This window comes from Erpetoichthys calabaricus, chromosome 5, assembly GCF_900747795.2.
Source record: "Erpetoichthys calabaricus chromosome 5, fErpCal1.3, whole genome shotgun sequence".
NCBI lineage: Eukaryota > Metazoa > Chordata > Cladistia > Polypteriformes > Polypteridae > Erpetoichthys > Erpetoichthys calabaricus.
In genome coordinates this window covers 240,895,553-240,916,303 of record NC_041398.2, presented here as the reverse complement: position 1 = coordinate 240,916,303, position 20,751 = coordinate 240,895,553, and the positions used below count along the sequence as shown (strand labels likewise).

Genomic DNA, 20,751 nt, shown 5'->3' with positions numbered 1-20,751 from the left:
GAGTGAAAATATGATTTTAGAATTTTTTTTGCAAATTAAAATAACTAAACTGAAACATCCTCTTGACACAAGTATTCAGACCTTTACACCATTAATCCTGACCAAATCTCCAACTCCATTTGCAGAAATGCAGCCCCAAACGTTCAAGGAACCTCCACCATGCTTCACTGTTGCCTGCAGACACTCATTATTGTACCGCTCTCCAGCCCTTCGACAAACAAACTGCCTTCTGCTACAGCCAAATATTTCAGATTTTGACCCATCAGTCCAGAGCACCTGCTGCCATTTTTCTGCACCCCAGTTCCTATGTTTTCGTGCATACTTGAGTCGCTTGGCCTTGTTTCCACGTCAGAGGTATGGCTTTTTGGCTACTCTTCCATGAAGACCACTTCTGGCCAGACTTCTCCGGACAGTAGATGGGTGTACCTGGGTCCCACTGGTTTCTGCCAGTTCTGAGCTGATGGCACTGCTGGACATCTTCCGATTTCGAAGGGTAATAAGCTTGATGTGTCTTTCATCTGCTGCACTAAGTTTCTTTGGCCGACCACTGCGTCTATGATCCTCAACATTGCCTGTTTCTTTGTGCTTCTTTAAAAGAGCTTGAACAGCACATCTTGAAACCCCAGTCTGCTTTGAAATCTTTGTCTGGGAGAGACTTTGCTGATGCAGTAGAACTACCTTGTGTCTTGTTGCTGTGCTCAATCTTGCCATGACATGAAACTGTCTTCCACAACCTCACCTTGGTAGCAGAGTTTGGCTGTTCCTCACCCAGTTTTAAGCCTCCTACACAGCTGTTTCTGTTTCAGTTAATGACTGTGTTTCAACCTACGTGTGACATTGATGATCATTAGCACCTGTTTGGTAGAATTGGTTGATCAGACACCTGACTAGAATCCTTCAAAATCCCTGACTTTGTGCAAGTGTACCTATAAGAATTGATGCTGGTTTGAAGGCAAAAGGTAGTAACACCAAATATTGATTTGATTTAGATTTTTCTTTTGTTCGCTCACTTTGCATTTTGAAAATTAATAACAGTAAACAATCATTATTTATATTTCTGAAAGCATTCTTTGTTTACAGCATTTTTTCACACCTGCCTAAAACTTTTACACAGTACTGTATGTTCTGAACCGGTCTTCCAAAAATTATGCTACTAAACAGAAAAATGAAATTTACAACTAAAACAGCAATTTAACTAATATTTAAAAGATCAAAGCATATATACAAATTTAATATTAGGATAATGTGCTCAGTCTAATCAAAAACACAACACTTACTTGTACCTTCAATAAGAAGTTCCTGTCCATGGCTTCCTAGAAGTGTACGAGAAAGAAATGGTGCAAAGTCCACAAAAATCTCTCTTAGCAATGGTGCTGCTTTCTCAAGAGCATGTTCCAGTCTCTCAGAAATACTATAAAGAAAAAAGGAATAATATAAAGTATGGATTATACTTTTCAAAAAATATCATTTGGAAACTCTTAAGAGATATAGGAGCTGTATTATCTTGGGAAAGAACTTTTTTTATTAAAAAAAAAAAACAGTCTACCTTAGACAACAAAGAACATTACATACAATCAAGTCAAATTTAACAAAACATCATACAACACCTACCCTTGGGAGAGAACTTAAACATTTTGTATTAATGGTCAAAAATGTAACTGCATTACAAAGTTAAGTCAAATAATAATTACACTAAATTACCATTTAGTTTTTGATGTTTTATTTTCAAATTTTGTTTTAGAACAAAGTAATCAATTTTCAGTAAATCCGTACATGTGTAAATGACATGAACACACAGTTTCCTTGAATGATTCTCTTTTCGCAACCTTAATTGTGCCAGAATGTGTATCATACAAATGGAAAACATTAAGTAACAAAACTATTAGAACTGTCACAGAGATTATCAAGCACATTTACTAAGCTAATGGTTAAACTGACACACTTACATGCAAACAGTTACTGATTGGCCAATGTGCACTTAATTATGATTATGATTTAATTCATACAATACCAAACTTTAGCATTTAACAATAGATTGAAACTGATTAACATAGAGTGCAGCAATATCTAACTATTTTGTTTTCCTCTTTGTTTAAAAAAATGTTTATGTGTATATTCAGTATGCAATCTGTAAAGTTTGTATTTACATTTAACCAGAGAGCTTCTCAGTGTTTTTTACCTGAACTCATTAAAGAGAGCAATACAAAAATAAACTGAACTGCAGTATGAGCAGTATTGACAAACTTTCATCAAGTTGATGAAGTTTTAAAAACAAAACTTATCAGAAAGAGGAGTGCTTCTTAATCCCTGGTCTGGTCATCCATGGTATTACTGAATTCTTTTAACTCTAGTTCTTCTACAAGATACAAACTCTAAACCATTGAGATTACTGGAAGTGTTACTAAGTTAGATAAACTTCAGCTTAATTTTCATCTTCTGTTGTGTCACCCTGGCATGAAAACAGGTGCAGTGTAAAAATCATTAACGGCTGAAACTATCAAGAATAAATTTTTAACTCAATTGATTCCTTCAGCCTAAATAAACCACATTTTTCAACACAAATGCTTTACTAAAAAAAATTTTTTTTTCTGAAATTGTTCAATCTAAATCAAAGTTAAATTTTACAGGTCATAAGTTTAAAACAGGTAAATATGTGGTGTCATGCTGAAAAAAAAGTGAAAACCAAACAAATTGGAAACATGCTAAAAATGATTGCAAATGTAGTAAAACTAGGCTTTAAAAAAAATGATGGAAAAAGCAGAATGGTGCCCAGTAACACCTTAAATTGCTGAAAGGTTTTGTAACAACAATGACGCACTATATTCTACTATTCTATTCAGAAAACCTTTAATCAGAATATTAATATGGACTTGCTGACTATGTTGGTTTATTACACTCATGCACTGGCATCTAGCATTGATATAGCAAACAGAAGGGTTTTTTTAAACATATATTAAAGCAATGCTAACCATACCATGGTAAAAAACAACACCTTACGTAGTCAGACTGAAAATGTCTGCTGAAACAGCAAAGCAATACAAAGCAGATCAAATCACCTTTATTTTGAATGGTATCTTTTTGTAGTGAACACCATCTCAAGGCACTTTATAAACAAAAATACTCAGGAAGACTTAATGTTTCTTTGTTGGAGATTAAGTGACTTGCGGAGGTTCACACAGTGGGTCCATTTGGGAAAGTCAATACCAACCTTGTACTTTGGAGTCCAGTTCCTTAACTACTATGCCATACCATCACCAGAAATATGTTAAATACAAAAAAAATTGCAATGGGGTGTAACTATCAAGTGAGGCCCACTGAATCAATAACCTTATTAAAAAGGCAAGCTCAGTTAAAAGGCACATTCTGGACCCCCTGGAGATAGTAGCAAAGGAGAGAGTTAAAACGAAACTGAGTGTCATTATGAATAATGCTGTACATTCTCTTTCAGATACACCAACACTGAGTACTTTCAGCCAACAAATTATTCAGCATAACTTTGTCAAGAAATGAGATGGGGGCTCCTTTGTATCAACAGTAATTCATCTGTATATAGTGCCTCACTGGGACAGAGACTGACAAGTCAGTCAGTTTTCTTTTTTTTTTTAATTTTCTTGCTTTATAGTCATTCTGGTGTGTGTTCAAACCAAAAGAGCGTGTGTGTGCGTGTGTATTTATGTATTTACATACTTTACTTATATACCTATTTATGTATTTATTTTAAAGAGCTTCTGTAAAAAGCCAACTTTCCTCCTTGGGACGAATAATGTTCTGTCTGTCTGTGGGTTGGAGGGTCCATTAATAACATCACTTCTGGCACCAGCGCCATTGAAGATGTCACTTCTGGTCCTGAAGATGTTACTTTCGGGTCTGGTGCTATTGATGACATCACTTCCTGTACTGGCCTTTAAAGCCTCCATACCATAAGTTCTCTTCCAGACTCTAACCTGTGAACAAATCTCAACAATTTACTCATTTTGCAGCCAAGGCATATTATATGGGTGGCTGCCCCAAACCTTTTTGATGTCTCTTGGTCGTTTTTGTGACACTATCTACCTAGCTACATCTAGGTGTTCACATTATGATTCAATTATTAAATAATTGATATTTCCAATGTTGTACCTAAACTGCAAGTATTAAGACAGATGCAGATGAATTGAAAACAAAAAATAATGAAAGCATATGTAAATACTGAGTAGTTCATTTCAAAATGTCACTGTACAAATAAAACTGTCACTTTAATGTCATTAGGCTGTACTTTGTAAGGCATTCTAATGAGGAACGGGAAAGTTAAAAACTAATATTGATCAAAACCTCATCAGTTAGATATTACCTCATATTTGAAGCTGAATCATCTGTCATTGGGGACACAGAGGGAACAGATGGTAGATTTGCTGGTCCCCCTCCTGTAAGAAAAACAAGATCATAGTATTTTGCTTTGATTCACAGACTTCATTCATTACAAATGTAATTTCCAATGCTTTGGTTATATTTTGAATAGTATATTGTTGCAATACATCACCCTTTATGCATATCTTTATCAGCATCCTAAGTTTATATGTCATGCAAAAATTTTACATTTGTGAGCAATTGTCTTGTATCATTACTACTACCATGCTAAGAAAGCACCTGGGAACAGATTGTGAGTGTGTGTGTGTGCAGTCACCACCTCCTTTTTGACAAGTTTCTCAAGTAGCCACTTCAAACATGTATAAGTAAGTTATAGTAAACTTATCTCTATCAATCTTCCAAGTGATAAACTGGCTCCTACAAAGTGCCTGCTTAACTGACAATTACAAGAGCTTGAAAGAAAACACAAATGGATTATCTGCCTACAGCCCACCTTGTACAGAACACTGCTTATGTCATTTCACCAAATGTTTATCACTGATGGGTTGGCAATACTACAATGTTAAAATAGAAAGTTTAAGTTGTCTCTAGATAAAAGATTAGACAATTTTAAATAACTCAAAAAATATCCTACTAAAATTCAATCAAAATGGCACCTTTTATTGGCTAACTAAAAAGATTACAATATGCAAGCTTTCGAGGCAACTCAGGCCCCTTCTTCAGGCAAGATGTACTCTACATTCATAATGGCTAACATGGTACAACACCCTAGTACTACTAAAATTCTGAATGGATGAGACTGAAAATTTTCTTTGCACTAACAGCTGTAGTTAATGGGAAGTACTAAGAATGCATCAATCTCTTACAATTACATACAGCTGTTAAGTAAATATTGTCTCTTTATTCATTTTCAACATCATCATATCATCAAATGTTTTTCTTTTCTGAGTTTACCCTGGTTAGCTGATTGCCCACAATCAAAATTTCTTCTACTCACCCCGGTCCTAGGTATTCTTTGAGAGTAGACCAAATCTTTAGATATCATAATAATAACAATTCATTTTATTTATATAGCGCTTTTCCCATGCTCAAGGCACTTACAGAATATAAGAAAGAACAGCAGGGTATGCAGTATATAGCATTGTACAAACCAGATAAATAAAGAAGATTACGACAGTGAATTCATACCACACAAACTTCAACCATGTCTACTTTGGCCTCACTCCGTGTTTTGCATTTCTGCCATTTCTAATAACCAATAACATACTGCCTAACAGAGCCAATGCTGTATGAAATGTTTTCTAGGTATGGCAAGTTCAGCTTGCAATCCTATTGCCTTTTTCCCTCCCGCCTGATGAAGGGGCCTTAGCTGCCTCGAAAGCTTGCATTTGTAATCTATTTAGTTAGCCAATAAAAGGTTTCATTTCACCCTACTTTCTCCTGTATGGTTACACCTTGCCTGATGAACGGGCCTTAGCTGAATCGAAAGCTTACATTTGTAATCTATTTAGTTAGCCAATAAAAGGTGTCATTTCACCCTACTTTCTCCTGTATAAATCTATGGTTAACACGGTACAACACTCTACTCCTACACATTACAGTAACAGTTCAAAAATAGCCCAATAGAAGCCTGAACAAGACAAGTATTCCTCCAGTAGAATGGATTTAAATGTAGCTTAAGTGAGCGAGAAAACTACATTGATTTGAAACATATCATGTAAGTGACTGAAAGCAGAAAGATTTTTGAGGCGAGTATCACTTAGGGATAGTCACAGGCAAAAGAATACTCTTTTTTCATGTAGATTCAACTAAAATAAATGGCCACAAACATCTCACCCTGAAAGGAAAAAAAACATGGCACCATGTATCTTGTCATGCTGAACTGCATCATTGTTGCCACATCTGGCAGAAATCATGAAGAAGAAGCTTCAATAAGCCTGTCTGCAGGATACACTGGATAACATCTAGCGTTAAGAGGTGTAGCACATTAAGTAGTTTGACTAAACAGAAAGGTTTATCATAATCTGCAACTGCTACTGAGAGTAGGATCAAAGATATGTGGCAGTGGGGAGCACAAAATCAAAGCCTAAAGCCAAGTCTCCGCTGGGCTCTATGTTGGATAAAAAGCAAGGCATGCTGTTTAGATTTTTCCATTATATACTTCTTCAGCTAAATTTCTACACTTCTTTACCATGATTTATTTAAACAAAAAAAACTGAAAGATTTTTGTCTGTCCCAGATGTAGACATGACATCTCAAATATGGTGCCCATCTTTGCTAGAGTAATGCTACAAACACTACTTTTAGGACAGGGAGATTTACTATAATTCTTCATATACCATCCAAGTGAAGTATGTGCTAGCTAAATGCTCCCTGGTACAGAAAACAAAGCTAAAGTGGAAAAGAACGATGATGCTTCACAATGGTAAAGTGGCTAATTGTTTGCAGGGATTCTAGTCCTCCATTCCCAGGGGAATATTTTATATGTATTACACTCCAGTGAAGAAATCAACAAATAAGTCAGCCTTTCCCATGTGTTTAGTAGTACTCCACACAGGAAAGTTGACAGAAAAGGAGGGGGGGGGAGCATTTGTCTTTAACTTATATTTTGCCCTGAAGCACACAGTATAGCTCCATTAAAGGTAAGATCCTGCAAATGCATCACCCCAGTCCCAAAGGTATCATGTTCTAGTGAGCTGAATGACTTCCGGCCTGTCACCCTGACGTCACATGTGATGAAGACCATGGAGCGGCTGCTGCTTCACCACCTGAGGCCACAGGTCCGCCACGCCCTCGACCCTCTGCAGTTCGCATACCAGGAGAAGGTGGGAGCAGAGGATGCCATCATCTATATGCTACACCGATCCCTCTCCCACTTGGACAGAGGCAGTGGTGCTGTAAGAATTATGTTTTTAGACTTCTCTAGTGCCTTCAACACCATCCAACCTCTGCTCCTTAGGGACAAGCTGACAGAGATGGGAGTAGATTCATACCAGGTGGCATGGATCGTGAACTATCTTACAGACAGACCTCAGTATGTACATCTCGGGAACGGCAGGTCTGACATTGTGGTCAGCAGCACAGGAGCGCCGCAGGGGACTGTGCTTTCTCCGGTCCTGTTCAGCCTATATACATCAGACTTCCAATACAACTCGGAGTCCTGCCACATGCAAAAGTTCGCTGACGACACTGCTATCGTGGGCTGCATCATGAGTGGGCAGGAGGAGGAGGAGGAGTATAGGGACCTAATCAAGGACTTTGTTAAATGGTGCGACTCAAACCACCTACACCTGAACACCAGCAAAACCAAGGAGCTGGTGGTGGATTTTAGGAGGACCAGGCCCCTCATGGACCCCGTGATCATCAGAGGTGACTGTGTGCAGAGGGTGCAGACCTATAAACACCTGGGAGTGCAGCTGGATGATAAATTGGACTCTACTGCCAATACTGATGCTCTGTGCAAGAGAGGGCAGAGCCGACTATACTTCCTTAGAAGGCTGGCGTCTTTCAACATCTGCAACAAGATGCTGCAAATGTTCTATCAGACGGTTGTGGCAAGCACCTTCTTCTATGCGGTGGTGTGCTGGGGAGGAAGCATAAAGAAGAGGGACGCCTCACGCCTGGACAAACTGGTGAGGAAGGCAGGCTCTATTGTTGGCACGGAGCTGGACAGTTTGACATCCGTGGCAGAGCGATGGGCGCTGAGCAGACTCCTGTCAATCATGGAGAATCTACTGCATCCACTGAACAGGATCATCTCCAGACAGAGGAGCAGCTTCAGCGACAGACTGCTGTCACCATCCTGCTCCACTGACAGACTGAGGAGATCGTTCCTTCCCCACACTATGCGACTCTTCAATTCCACCCAGCAGGGTAAATGTAAGCATTATACAAAGTTACTGTCTGTTATACCTGAATTTTTCTCACTCTTTAATTTAATATTGCTTTTATCAGTATGCTGCTGCTGGAGTATGTGAATTTCCCCTTGGGATTAGTAAAGTATCTATCCATCCATCCATTCTTTTGCTGTCGCATTATTACCAGACCACATGTTTATTCCCTCCATGTATGCTGCTGTAAAAATCACTATGGTAATCTTATGGAAGATGTTAATGTCCATTTCTGCTAGCTATATATATATATATATATATATATATATATATATATATATATATATATATATATATATATATAACCTTTAGGCTAACAGTGAATGGGGGTGCCTGGTAGAAAGAGGACTTAAATCAGTAGTGTACACAAAACATATATCGGAGATCCTCATTTTGAGAATAAGTGTGTTAGCCCCCCGCCTCTCTTTTTGCATAACTATCTTCTCTAGTTCAATTAAAGAACTACTCCATCCAACAATTATAATTAATGTCACTTATTCCACACAGATTGCAGTGATTGACGAGAAAAAAAATATAACTTTTTCATGCAGAACAGAAATAAAAGTTTGATATAATAGTGGTCTATGGTGACCAATGCTAGAAAACAGCCAACAATATCAAAAAGTGCATCATAAAAAAAATCTCATTACTTGTGTCACATAATCCAAATGTCAGGTCATCCAGCTGTATGTATTTTTACAAAAGTATTGTTATACACCTCTTCCATTTTTGTTCACAAGACCGTTTTCTAAAACACCCTCACACGTATCTAAGCATCTGAATTGAAGACCTAGGTTGTGGAGGAGCCAGAGTCAAAATCAGGTAACACAGGACACACAGTGGGGAAACAACCCCGAAAAGTGTGTCAGTCCACTTTAGGAACACACATGCGCATATTCATAATCACTCCAATTAGAAGTCATCAATTAACCTATGCTACGGAGATGTGGGTGAATAACTGGAAAAGCATTGAGAAAACCGACCCAGACATGAAGAAAACAAAATAGCTAAATCCACTCTTCTTGTGTATTGCTTTCTCTAGTGTATTATCATGGGGAACAATAGTCTTGGTACAGTACAAATAAAATCCTGTGTAAAAAAAAAAAAAAAAAAAAAAATATCACAGATGTCTAATCAACATTACTCCCCTACTTATAGACCAACAGGAGCTCTAACATAACTCTGTGTAAGATACATTAAAAAGTATACAAATGATTACATAAGAGCAGCAATGCAAATATTCTGTAATCAAAAAAATCAGAAACACTTCAACATCTTGGTAAAGCATTATATTTTTAGGAGTGGATAAGGTGTTTCAAGAAATTAGGACACTGATTCAAACTACACTGAGGGTAATGCTATAATGTATTTAATGCATAACTATAGGTCACTTGGGGGTGTTTCGCAGCACTCTACAATACAATCTCCACTATGAAAGGTAAAATATTAAATAAAGATTTATTGTATTTTGTACAAAATATTAAAAAAAAGTGGGAGAGATATCTTAGAAAGTACAGGAAAGTAGACGGAAGTGGTATTGACATGTGATGAGAAGATAATGAATGTATGTGCAAAAGACGAGTGAGAATGGAAGTGCAGGGAAAGAGAAAGAGGGGGAGGCTAAAGCAGAGGTGGATGGATAAAGTAAAAGAATATCTGAAGGAAAAGGGCCTGACTGGTGAGGCGGTGCAGGACCGAGCTGTATAAAGAAGGTTGATCAAGCATATCGACCCCACACAGAAGTGGGAAAAGATGCAAAGGAAGAAGAAGGAAAAAAAAAAACTGAGTATATAGTAATATAGATAGCATAAACTACTATAATTCCTTAAACAGTTGAAGGGTTTCAAGGACATTCAGCCAACCAGTAATTCAATTTCTAACTTCACTTTAAGTGCAAAAGTTATCTGTTTCATAGCTGATAGGGAGAAAATGCAAGTGTATCATTTCGGGAGTATTCTATTAACCGTGTGAGCAGAGGAGTATGTTTCTATAACTGCTGTCTTCCTATTTTTTATTTAATGCACACATTGTAGTACTTTTTCATTTTGCTTTTAATACTGACAGGAAAATAAAATGTTAACAGTTTGTGCAAAAGCCTTAACTCTGCTAAGTTCATGGGCCGCTCACAACTGTCGCAAGCATCTGGAGTGAAGCTTGTTATTCAGGTTTTGAGTTAGTCTTGTGTTCCTCGTGTCTGATGGTATCCTGTACTTTAAAAGTCACTATTCTTTTCCAGTCTTTTTCCAGTCTATATCTTCTCAAGACGGGTTTGGGTCTTTTCTTTTAATAAGCAGAGTGCCTCCAAAAGCTTTCATCGCCAGCCAGCCTAAGGCTTTTAATCTTTGATGCTGCAAACTTGCAACACACGGTGCAAGCATTGACATCAAAAGGAACACAGAGCTAATTGCCAATGCAATATTTAAACTATGTTAATACAGCAACAAAATATTTGGTTTGTTTTAAATATTAATTATTCTACGGTGTAACTTGTAAACAAACTGATAATCTCCAAAAGAATTATGAAACAATGTTCTGCTATTTAAAAGCTCATATACTTAGAAGTAAATATGGTTTCTCAGTTCAGTTTAAGCTTATTATTGTATTGTTAATGTTCAAAATAACTAAGGTATTTTTGCAGTTTATTCCTCCTGTAATTTTCAATCATTGGTTCTCCGTTTACAGAAGTAGCTAATGCCTGCGAAAATGACACCACAGATAATAACCAAACAGCAGAATCATGTCTCAATATGCACCATTTGCTTTCCTAGTATGTTACTTATATACCACTATCATTTATCCAGTTATACACAGAAACACAATGAAAATTAGTAAGAATAAAAAAAGAAAATATATGTTGGAACATACACAATGCTATACAGCACAAAAAAAGGAAAAAAAGGATTAAACTAAGACCATTTAAAAAAATAAGTGAGAGCTAATATGTCCATGACTCTAAGTTTATTATGCACGTGTAGATGAGGCACTGAATCTACCCTCCTATCCACAAATACTTCTCTACTGATAAGGTTAATAGTGAAAAGAAAAAGAGCAAACCACAGGCAAGAGACAAAGCTATCAGCTAAGACCTTAATGAATGTAAGCTTTGATCTTGCCTTGGAATCCACAGTCCTGTCCCAAGTTGCTTGTTTACAGGCAAAAAAAAGATTATAACTTTGACAGATGTCAGCTTGATGAAGCTCAGCTACAACTATAGCTACACTTCTAAAAGGGTCAACATTTTGTAAGTAAGTGGGAAAAGCAGACAGAGCAAGATCATGAAACAGAGATACTACTATAGGAGCAGAGAACATTTAAGTTCAACTTACCAGCCGTAGATTCTGTAATGTGTTCAGATGCCTCTGAAGTTGAGACCACACTGACATCATTAACAGGTCCAGTACTAGTGGGAGCTGGGGCTGCTGCCGGTATACTGGTGGCCACAGATACTGTACTGGTAGGTGCTCCACTCGTCTTCTTGGGAGCTACAACAACACTCCTAAAAGATTGATCATCAGCACAGATGTTAGTTATTACAGAATACTGTATATATTCTCATACATACTGTATTTTAGCACACAAGATGAAACTGTACAACAGACCACATCATAAATTATAGCTGACTACGAAGGCAGATGTGAAAGGAAAAAGTAAAAGGTTAATTCTTTTGATAAATATACATGAATGGGAACGGATTCTTCACCTGTCAGAATCCTGCAATTTTTAAATAGTACATGGTCTATACTTATACAAAACACGCAAATATTAATTTTAAAAACAAAACTATCTAAAAAAAATAAATAAAAATTACTAAAAAACAGCATATTCAACAGTGCAAAAGGAAACAACCCTGAAAAGTCATAAGATGCAAAAAAAAAAAAAAAATTCCAAGTCATAATCACAGAAGCATACAATTATTAAAAAAAAAAAAAAAACACACACACACACACAGGGAGCTACAATAAAAAATATATATAAAGCAAAACAAAAATGCCTGGGTAAAAATGAGCCAAAACAATGCTTTGATTTGTAATAAACTGTGGTCTAACTTGACAGGAGGATCAAGTCAGGTTGGGGAGCATACACTGATACAGCGCCACTCGGGATCTTGGTTGGCAACCCCCGAGGCAGACACATGGTCCAGTCCCACCCTCTGAAAATGACCCTCTACCTGCCGCAGCCAGGTGTTATGTGGGCGACCCCTTGCCTGGTCCAGCCAACCTACTTATTAGGAGTAGGTTCTTGCTTGAATTCCAAAAATGTGTGATGCACAACAATGCAATGCCACACTCAATGGAAAGTATTGTGCCCTTCTCAGTATACACATCTTCATCTAATAAACATATTCAAGAGTGTCAATATTTAGATTCTTTTCATTAAACCTTTTTCATACCAATACTGTTGATCAATGAAATTCAACAGAAGTGTTTTTCACAGCAAATTTCATGAAACATGGTCCAGTACTACACTAGTTTTACACCCCATATAAGCTTTAAAAATAAATAAATAAAAATACAGTATTATCTTTGGAGGGGTAGATATAGCTGTCCATAATGAGAATACTATGGCATGACATAAGTTGTCCTGCATGGATTCACTGTACATTTGTGCCTTCACTACTGAATTAAGCATATTTTTCTCCTCACTATGTACAGTTGATGGGGGTAGTGACTGGGACAGCTAACCTTCCCCTAAAGAATATAATGCTAATGCCTTGCATCACAAGTTCTGTGAGTATTAGTTAATCAAAGTGGCAGGAGCTTGGGAGACACAGAGAGAGATAAACAACTTTGAGTACAGTGGGCTGAGAGTAAAATTTTATCCTAGGGTGGTACGATGGCACTGCTGCCTCACAACTCAAGTCATATTTTGGCCACAATACTTGATCTGGCATAGTTTCTCCTTCCTTATTAACTTGCATTTAGCAGTGTTCACCAAACTTCCCAATGCATTTCTGCGTCTTCACTGAAAGAAGTGAATTGAGTGGGGTTCATTCACCATTAGTCAACAACACTGGATTCATTGCATTAGAAATTATAAATACTTCCAGCAGTAATGAATGGTAATTCAATCGCTTTACTAATCATTTATAGAATAGTGGGCAAGATTGCTTGAATAAAGCACCAGCACATATTGGCATAATAGCACAGAAAGATGTTATTCTCGTTTGGACTGTAGTTTTCAGCAACTCGTTGAATGAAAAGCAGGCTGTTGAACATTTCCATTTGAAATTCAACTATCTAGAACCAGACCTATAAAATACTCCCCAGGAAGTGTCTCCCTTACATTATTAATAAAGATCAATTACATAAGTGAATATTTTCAAATAGTATACATATACAAAGTAACACTTAACATTAAAACAGAAAAGGCACAAACAGATGAGCCGTGTTCATTTGGTACCTAGGAGGTATATTTTTCAAGATGCATGCATTTCCTTTGGGGAGTGATTTTTACAGAATTAATAAATTGTTAAACAGGTACTTTTTGATACAAGTTAATTTTGAAAGATATATACAGTAACAAGTGAAAGCAAGTGGTTGTCTGCAAACTGAACAGGTCTCAGCCCTTATAATGTGCTCAATGTCTAAAGATCATACATATATACATATTGTGGTCTAAAAAACAAAATAAAATGGCATACAGTTGGACAAATACAAAACTGCCACTGCTTACAAATAGTTATACAGTGTTTACAGTTGCAGAAAATAGTACCACATCTCCATTTTTACAGTTTTTCTTCAAATTTAATCAGTTGAAATGCAATGAATGGCCTTAAATGGTGAAAAGGTAAGTTTAGGTTAGTAAAAAATGGAAAAAAAAGGAAAATTTCATAATGTTACAAATGGGCCTTCTTCAGGGAAACACTTATCGGTTACAACCTACAAATGTTCTGCAGCAGTTCAAGTAAATAAAGCCTTGAAAGCTGAAGCAAACAATTTGTACAGGTGTCCAATGTCTGATGATTACTTAAAACCCCTCTGTCTGTCTTAAAACAGAGTTGTAACAGACTGTTTTACTACACCCTCTAAAGTACAACTTGGACAATATTATACTGTGGAAAGTTCTAAATTCCAGTGATAATGGCAAGAAAAAAGCAATTAACAAATTAAATGAGACAGAGCATTATTACCCTTAAACGTGCAGACCTTTCATAAAAAGCAAGTCTCTGATTCTACTTTGAAGAGAAGATTTTCTACTGCAAGTTTGACAGGATGTGTGGCAGTAAGAAAGCCATTCCTTAAACAACAAAATAAGAAAGCAAGGCTTGGGGCATACACTCCTGCAGACTAGAAGAACGTTTTATGGACTGATGAATGAAAATTTGACATCTTCAGTTCATCACACAGGGTGTGTGTATGCTGCTGAGTTAGTGAAAGAATGGTCTGACTAACTGTCAAACATGGAGGAGGAAGTGTGATGGTCTGGGGTTCTTTTGCTGGAGACAGAGTGACTGGCATACAGAATCCAAAGGGTTACCACAGTTTGGCTGTTATCAGCAAAAGGTGGCTACTTTGATGAATAAAAAAAAAATTGAATACAACTCTGTACACTTCATGATTCCTTGACTTATTTTTTTATTTGCCATTTTTTTTATTTGTTCTATGGTTTGATTTCATGAAACATTAAGATACTAAACTGTGTGCATTTCCATAAAAACTGAAAAATCTGAGGTAGTCTAAAACTTTGACTGGTAATGTATATAGATGAAAAAATCAACAAGTGTAAATGAGGACAAAAGGATAAAATCATTTATAAACAACTAATATCTAACACCAGTAACGATAACGTGCAGTGAATACAGTTGACTTGAGCATTCCTAGTTTTCCTTCTTTCTCTGTATGTTTAGCATTCGTTTGCTCAGAGGTTGATGCGCTTGCTGCTTCCTAGGCAGCTCTTTTCTTCTCCAACCTAGCGGGCCACTTCTTCTTTCGTCGGCATCTTTTCGCGTTAAAACTGATTAAGTCAGTGTTTATGTTGCAATTGCTTAGTACGTTTTCCTTAATTTTTCACTTAAGCTGATACTTAAGTCTTCAATCTGCCTCAAGAATGATTTAAAATATGAAGAGGTAAGGGAAGTGACGGCAAAGGTAGTAGGGAATGAGAATGGAGCCTACACATGTGCCACATGGCCGCCCTGCTGACCACTGCCGAGAGTTGATTCTACAATAAAATAAAATAATAAAAAGAGGAATAACCTTAGAGTTCAATCATCACACTGAAAGCGGATAGTATACATCACGTAGTATATATGTACCAAATTTCAGGTCAAAAGTTCAAACAGTTTGCGAGCTACAGGTGACTTAAAATCCTGGACAGACAAACAGACAGCCACGGTAGCATATATATAAGAAGATACTTTCATTTACGATGACAAAATTAATTTTTGCTATGTTTTGAAATATCAGTCCAGAAACACAGAAGTGCTGAGATATACAAGAACCACCAGACATACAATTTAAATGTCTCAAAAACAGCAGCACACTGGAATAAGAATTTGGTCTGCCATAGCATTCTGTTACACCTTGTTAAGGGAGGGAAAAAAAGGCAGTGATGACAAAGAAGAGGCATTTTGAATAAAGTGCAGCTTTAAGTAATAACTACGCAGGAAGTTTCTATGAAAGTGCAGCCTACACTCGACATGAGTAACTTAAGTGGAATTTATCACATTTCCAACATTCCCAAAAAGTAATCTCCACAAAATCACCATATTAATCTGATCACACAATTCTATTAGCAAAGAATGAAAAATGTGTAGCAAAAAAAAGTGAGAATAATAAAGGGTTTGTCTTATTTAAGACAAATAAATCCAAACTAAATTTAATGAGATTTTTTTTATTTTGTAGTATTTTTCATTCTAATTACAAAAGAAATAGTGGTATAAGAAAACAGTCTTGCTGCCTGAAGTGCCATAAAGTTTATAATAAAAAGATTGTGAATAACTGAAATGGCACAATAGAAATTCTGTTTTTGTTAACAAACTTCAAGCACACTCAATTAAAACAGATATAATGAGGGCTCCTTAAAATAGGCAAATCTTCCAGAAAGCTTCAAGACACCAACTAATTAGGTAAAGCATACTGCCAATAGATTTCACTCCCCAAGCAGTGCTTATTTTAATTACCTTGCATTATCCATACGCCTAAAATGTTCCACATTGAAAGGAATATTTACCTAATTACATCTTCTAAAGCAGTAAGCACAAAGATATTCAATAATAATTCCCTTAATGGTTTTAAACAATGAAGGGAAAAAAATCTATTTTCAAGGTCTACATTTAAAGAAAAAAAAACATAAGCATTTAAAGCTTTATAACACTGAAACTTCATTTTATAATTCCCTTGCCTTGGTGCACTATAATATGGAGAAAATGAGTAAGAAATAAGTTTAAAATCATTCAGCATTCAGACTAACAATCACTCAAGACAAAAATTCAAATCCAGCTAATCTAAACCTTCACTATTATACACACACACGAAATTATACCCAAAAAACAAAAGTTTATAGAGATGTGATAAATTACAAGCATAAGCAATTCCACATTCATTCATACTATACCACTGCCCCAAAAATAAAAAATAAATAAAATATTTGCAGCTGTTGAAAATTTAATTTATGAATGCTAGCAACTATTGTCTTATTCAAAAACAAAACACTAATTAACAAATGTTAACAAGAGGTGAAGAGATGATCTAGAACAATTGAGTAGAAGTATTTTTTAATTAGTTGACATATTTTTTACTGCCTTCAACCTAAAGTAATAACACCTAAGCAATAATAACAGGAGAGCTTCTATTGTACCCCCTTGATGCCTCCTTCCTCCTCATTCTTTATGGTGATGGCAAGAAAGAAAATTTAATACTAAGGTTACACTCACAGTAAGAACAATCAAAATGAACTTTATTGTCATCTCAACCATATACAAGTATACAGACAGACGAAATTGCGACACTCAGGGTCCACAGTGTAACAACATGAAGTGCAAATAATAAATTAAAAATAGAATTAAAATTTAAATTTAAATCATTCATTAAAGCACAATCATTCTGTGAGTCTGACATTTTTTTTGTTAGCATTACAACATTTCTATATTCCCTAAATGTATTATGAACTACTACATGCTTAACCCTTTGCAGTCGTATTTAATTTTCAACGTCACGCTACATTAGTCGTAATTAATTATTGAAAAAACGCCAATAATTACAGCAGTTATTTTTTTCAAGCACATAGGAATAACACAGGCCACTTTTCTCGACCAGGCGACTGTGCAAATCGGTCAGAAACTTGCAGGGCCACCAGCGGTGGCCTGACGACCTATAGCGCACTTTTTACTAAGGCCAGTTTTCTGGCCTAACGACCGCAAAGGGTTAAATCACAAATAATAATATGTTAATACTACTAATTTTATTTTGTCCCAGCCAGGAATGGCGCACTAAATAACACTGTCGAAGATAAACCCCTTTCTGCCACATCCATCCTTAATTAGAGATCAGATCACCTACTTGATCCACACAGTAGGTAATACAGGCTTCACAACACAGTATGGTGCTTCTAACAACAAACATGACAACAGTTAAATAATATAAGTAAATATTTTTTTGGAAAAAAAGAAAAATGTTTCTTAAAATCTTTCAATAAAACAAATAAACGTAAGGCAAGAGTCAGGGGGCCTAATGATTAACATATGGGAAAAAGCATCACAAATAGGAGGCCACACGTCGGCAGTTGGACAACTTAAGAACATCTGGTGAGGGGACAATGGAAGGTAAGGCTTGACTTGTCCTGGTGCTTAGCAGCAGGTTTGTTGTTTTGGGTGGCACCCAACATCTGGGAGGTTTGACTTGATAGAACTTAGCAATCTGTCAGTTCTACAATGTGATGGTAAAATATAAATACTTCCATCATTGTGCTCATTACAGTATGCATTACAAACAATAAAAACGGATATATTTAGTCAATCCAGTATTATTCCTGTCAATAAAAATGAAAACTAGAGCTAAATAAAAACAAGAAAGTAAAAACTAAAACTAGTGTTTATAATTAACTTTGATTTGCACCACACTTGTTTTTGTGCACAATGCACATGTCAGCATACAGTTGTCAGTATATTATATATTTTTTAAAAGCACACAGTTGTAAATTTGGTTAGGAAAGAGCATTGATTTGTACACATGTGCAAGTATCCTTTTGCTGTTGGCATCTGAATCTGTGAATTTTGTTGGTCTTTTCTTCCAACAGTCAGCTTCACCCTCTAGAACTGAAAGCAAATATCAAAGCTTCAGCACATTTCCTGAGCCATAATTGACCATCAGTTACAGAAGCCACGCTAACAGCAAATGACAGACAACTTTCACTAAACATCATTGAAAAGTAAGCTAAATTAAAACATGTCACACATTGCTTTGGAAAATACAGCTAAATAGTATGAAAACTATAGCCATGGAGAATCTGTCAAGCACTAGTGACTGTAGTACCCTTCAGCATGTAGTGTTCAACAATAATTTGGGTGCACGAGTGGTTGCGCGGACAACACAAAACCTATTCTGATGGAATTCAGGCACTTCCAGGCAGGTCATTGAGAAATGACACTATCAGTTTTGTTAAGGTTCGTTCCATTCTCTAATAAATCCCATTTTCTACCTTTAGCTTGACTCCTCCTCTTTTTTTTTTTTTTGTTCTTTATTTCGCCTTATACAATTTCTTGTATTAGGAATTTGTTAGTTTTCACATACCCCCTTGGGGTCAGAGCGCAGGGTCAGCCATTGTACAGCGCCCCTGGAGCAATTACAGGTTAAGAGCCTTGCTCAAGGGCCCAGCAGAGTAGAATCTCTTTTGGCAGTGACAGGGATTCGAACCGGCAACCTTCTGGATACTAGCACAAATCCTTAGCCTCAAAGCCACCACTCCGCCCATAAATAAATAAATACAGTAATCCCTCGCTATATCGCGCTTCGCCTTTCGCGGCTTCACTCTATCGCGGATTTTATATGTAAGCATATTTAAATATATATCGCGGATTTTTCGCTGCTTCGCGGGTTTCTGCGGACAATGGGTCTTTTAATTTCTGGTACATGCTTCCTCAGTTGGTTTGCCCAGTTGATTTCATACAAGGGACGCTATTGGCAGATGGCTGAGAAGCTACCCAACTTACTTTTCTCTTTCTCTCTCTTGCGCTTTCTCTGATCCTGATGTAGGGGGATTGAGCAGGGGGGCTGTTCGCACACCTAGACGATACGGACGCTCGTCTAAAAATGCTGAAAGATTATCTTCACGTTGTGATCTTTTGTGCAGCTGCTTCCTGAAACGACATGCTGCACGGAGCTTCGCATACTTAAAAGCTCGAAGGGCACGTATTGATTTTTGCTTGCTTGTTTTTCTCTGTCTCTCTCTCTCTTTCTGTGCTCTTGAAGGAGGGGGTGTGAGCTGCAGCCTTCAACAGCTTTGTGCCGCGGTGCTTCGCATACTTAAAAGCCAAACAGCCCTATTGATTTTCCTCTGCCTTTATGACAGTCTCTGCTCCTGACTCCTTTGAAGAGGAAGATATGTTTGCATTCTTTTAATTGTGAGACGGAACTGTCATCTCTGTCTTGTCATGGAGCACAGTTTAAACTTTTGAAAAAGAGACAAATGTTTGTTTGCAGTGTTTGAATAACGTTCCTGTCTCTCTACAACCTCCTGTGTTTCTGCGCAAATCTGTGACCCAAGCATGACAATATAAAAATAACCATATAAACATATGGTTTCTACTTCGCGGATGGCTCTGGAATGCAACCCCCGCGATGGAGGAGGGATTACTGTATATATTATATTATATATATATATATATATATATATATATATATATATATATATATATATATATATATATATATATATATATATATATATATACACATACATACACACACACGCGTATGGACATTTCATACAATAGCGCAAGAATCAATAAATTAGGATTTTTTTTTCTCTTTCTCTAATACTACACTTGAGCAATTCCTTCAGAATCCCTGCCCACAGCCAAACTGACAGCCTAGAGCAATTTAATTCAGATTTGGGTAAAACCCATACCGTAACTTTTTAATGTTACACACAAATACTAAAGAAAGTGTATACAGTACTGACATTTAAATGCATAAAGAAAAAACAAAATTTATATATTTTTATGATGGCTCAAAGTTGAAACATCATGTTGCAAAATGCCAGCACCAAAGAATCAGGATTTCAGTTGCTACACACACTCACACATTTATCGAAGTGTTGCCTGAAATCCACACTTCGTTGTGCTAGAAAACCAGATCCAGCTTCAACAGCTGATGTGCCAGACAAGACGTAGGAGACATCAAGATAAACACTCTGGCACCTACTCACTGCCAGAGTGGATCCCCTTGTTAGATAAGGCACAGACTTTGGATGGGAATGAAAGCACACACCTTTTTATTTGGGAAAGGCTACAAGATCCAGCAGGCTTCTTTTACTTAGCTGTTACTCTATGCTGTCCAGCAGAAGCTGGCAAGCA

General features: G+C 36.8%; 1 protein-coding gene across 3 annotated transcripts in view; it reads right to left on the bottom strand.

Moving 5' to 3' along the window:
* lrba (LPS responsive beige-like anchor protein) overlaps positions 1–20,751 on the bottom strand; it is an 830,448-nt gene that overhangs the window by 644,997 nt on the left and 164,700 nt on the right. For 2 of the 3 annotated variants that reach the window (XM_051928096.1, XM_051928098.1), the window contains exons 30-32: positions 11,564–11,733; positions 4,331–4,403; positions 1,278–1,411 (exon numbers count right to left, since the gene is read on the bottom strand). In XM_051928096.1, the coding sequence (XP_051784056.1) occupies positions 1,278–1,411; positions 4,331–4,403; positions 11,564–11,733 (377 nt within the window). The remainder of the gene's footprint in view (positions 1–1,277; positions 1,412–4,330; positions 4,404–11,563; positions 11,734–20,751) is intronic. The other variant, XM_051928097.1, reaches the window with a different exon arrangement.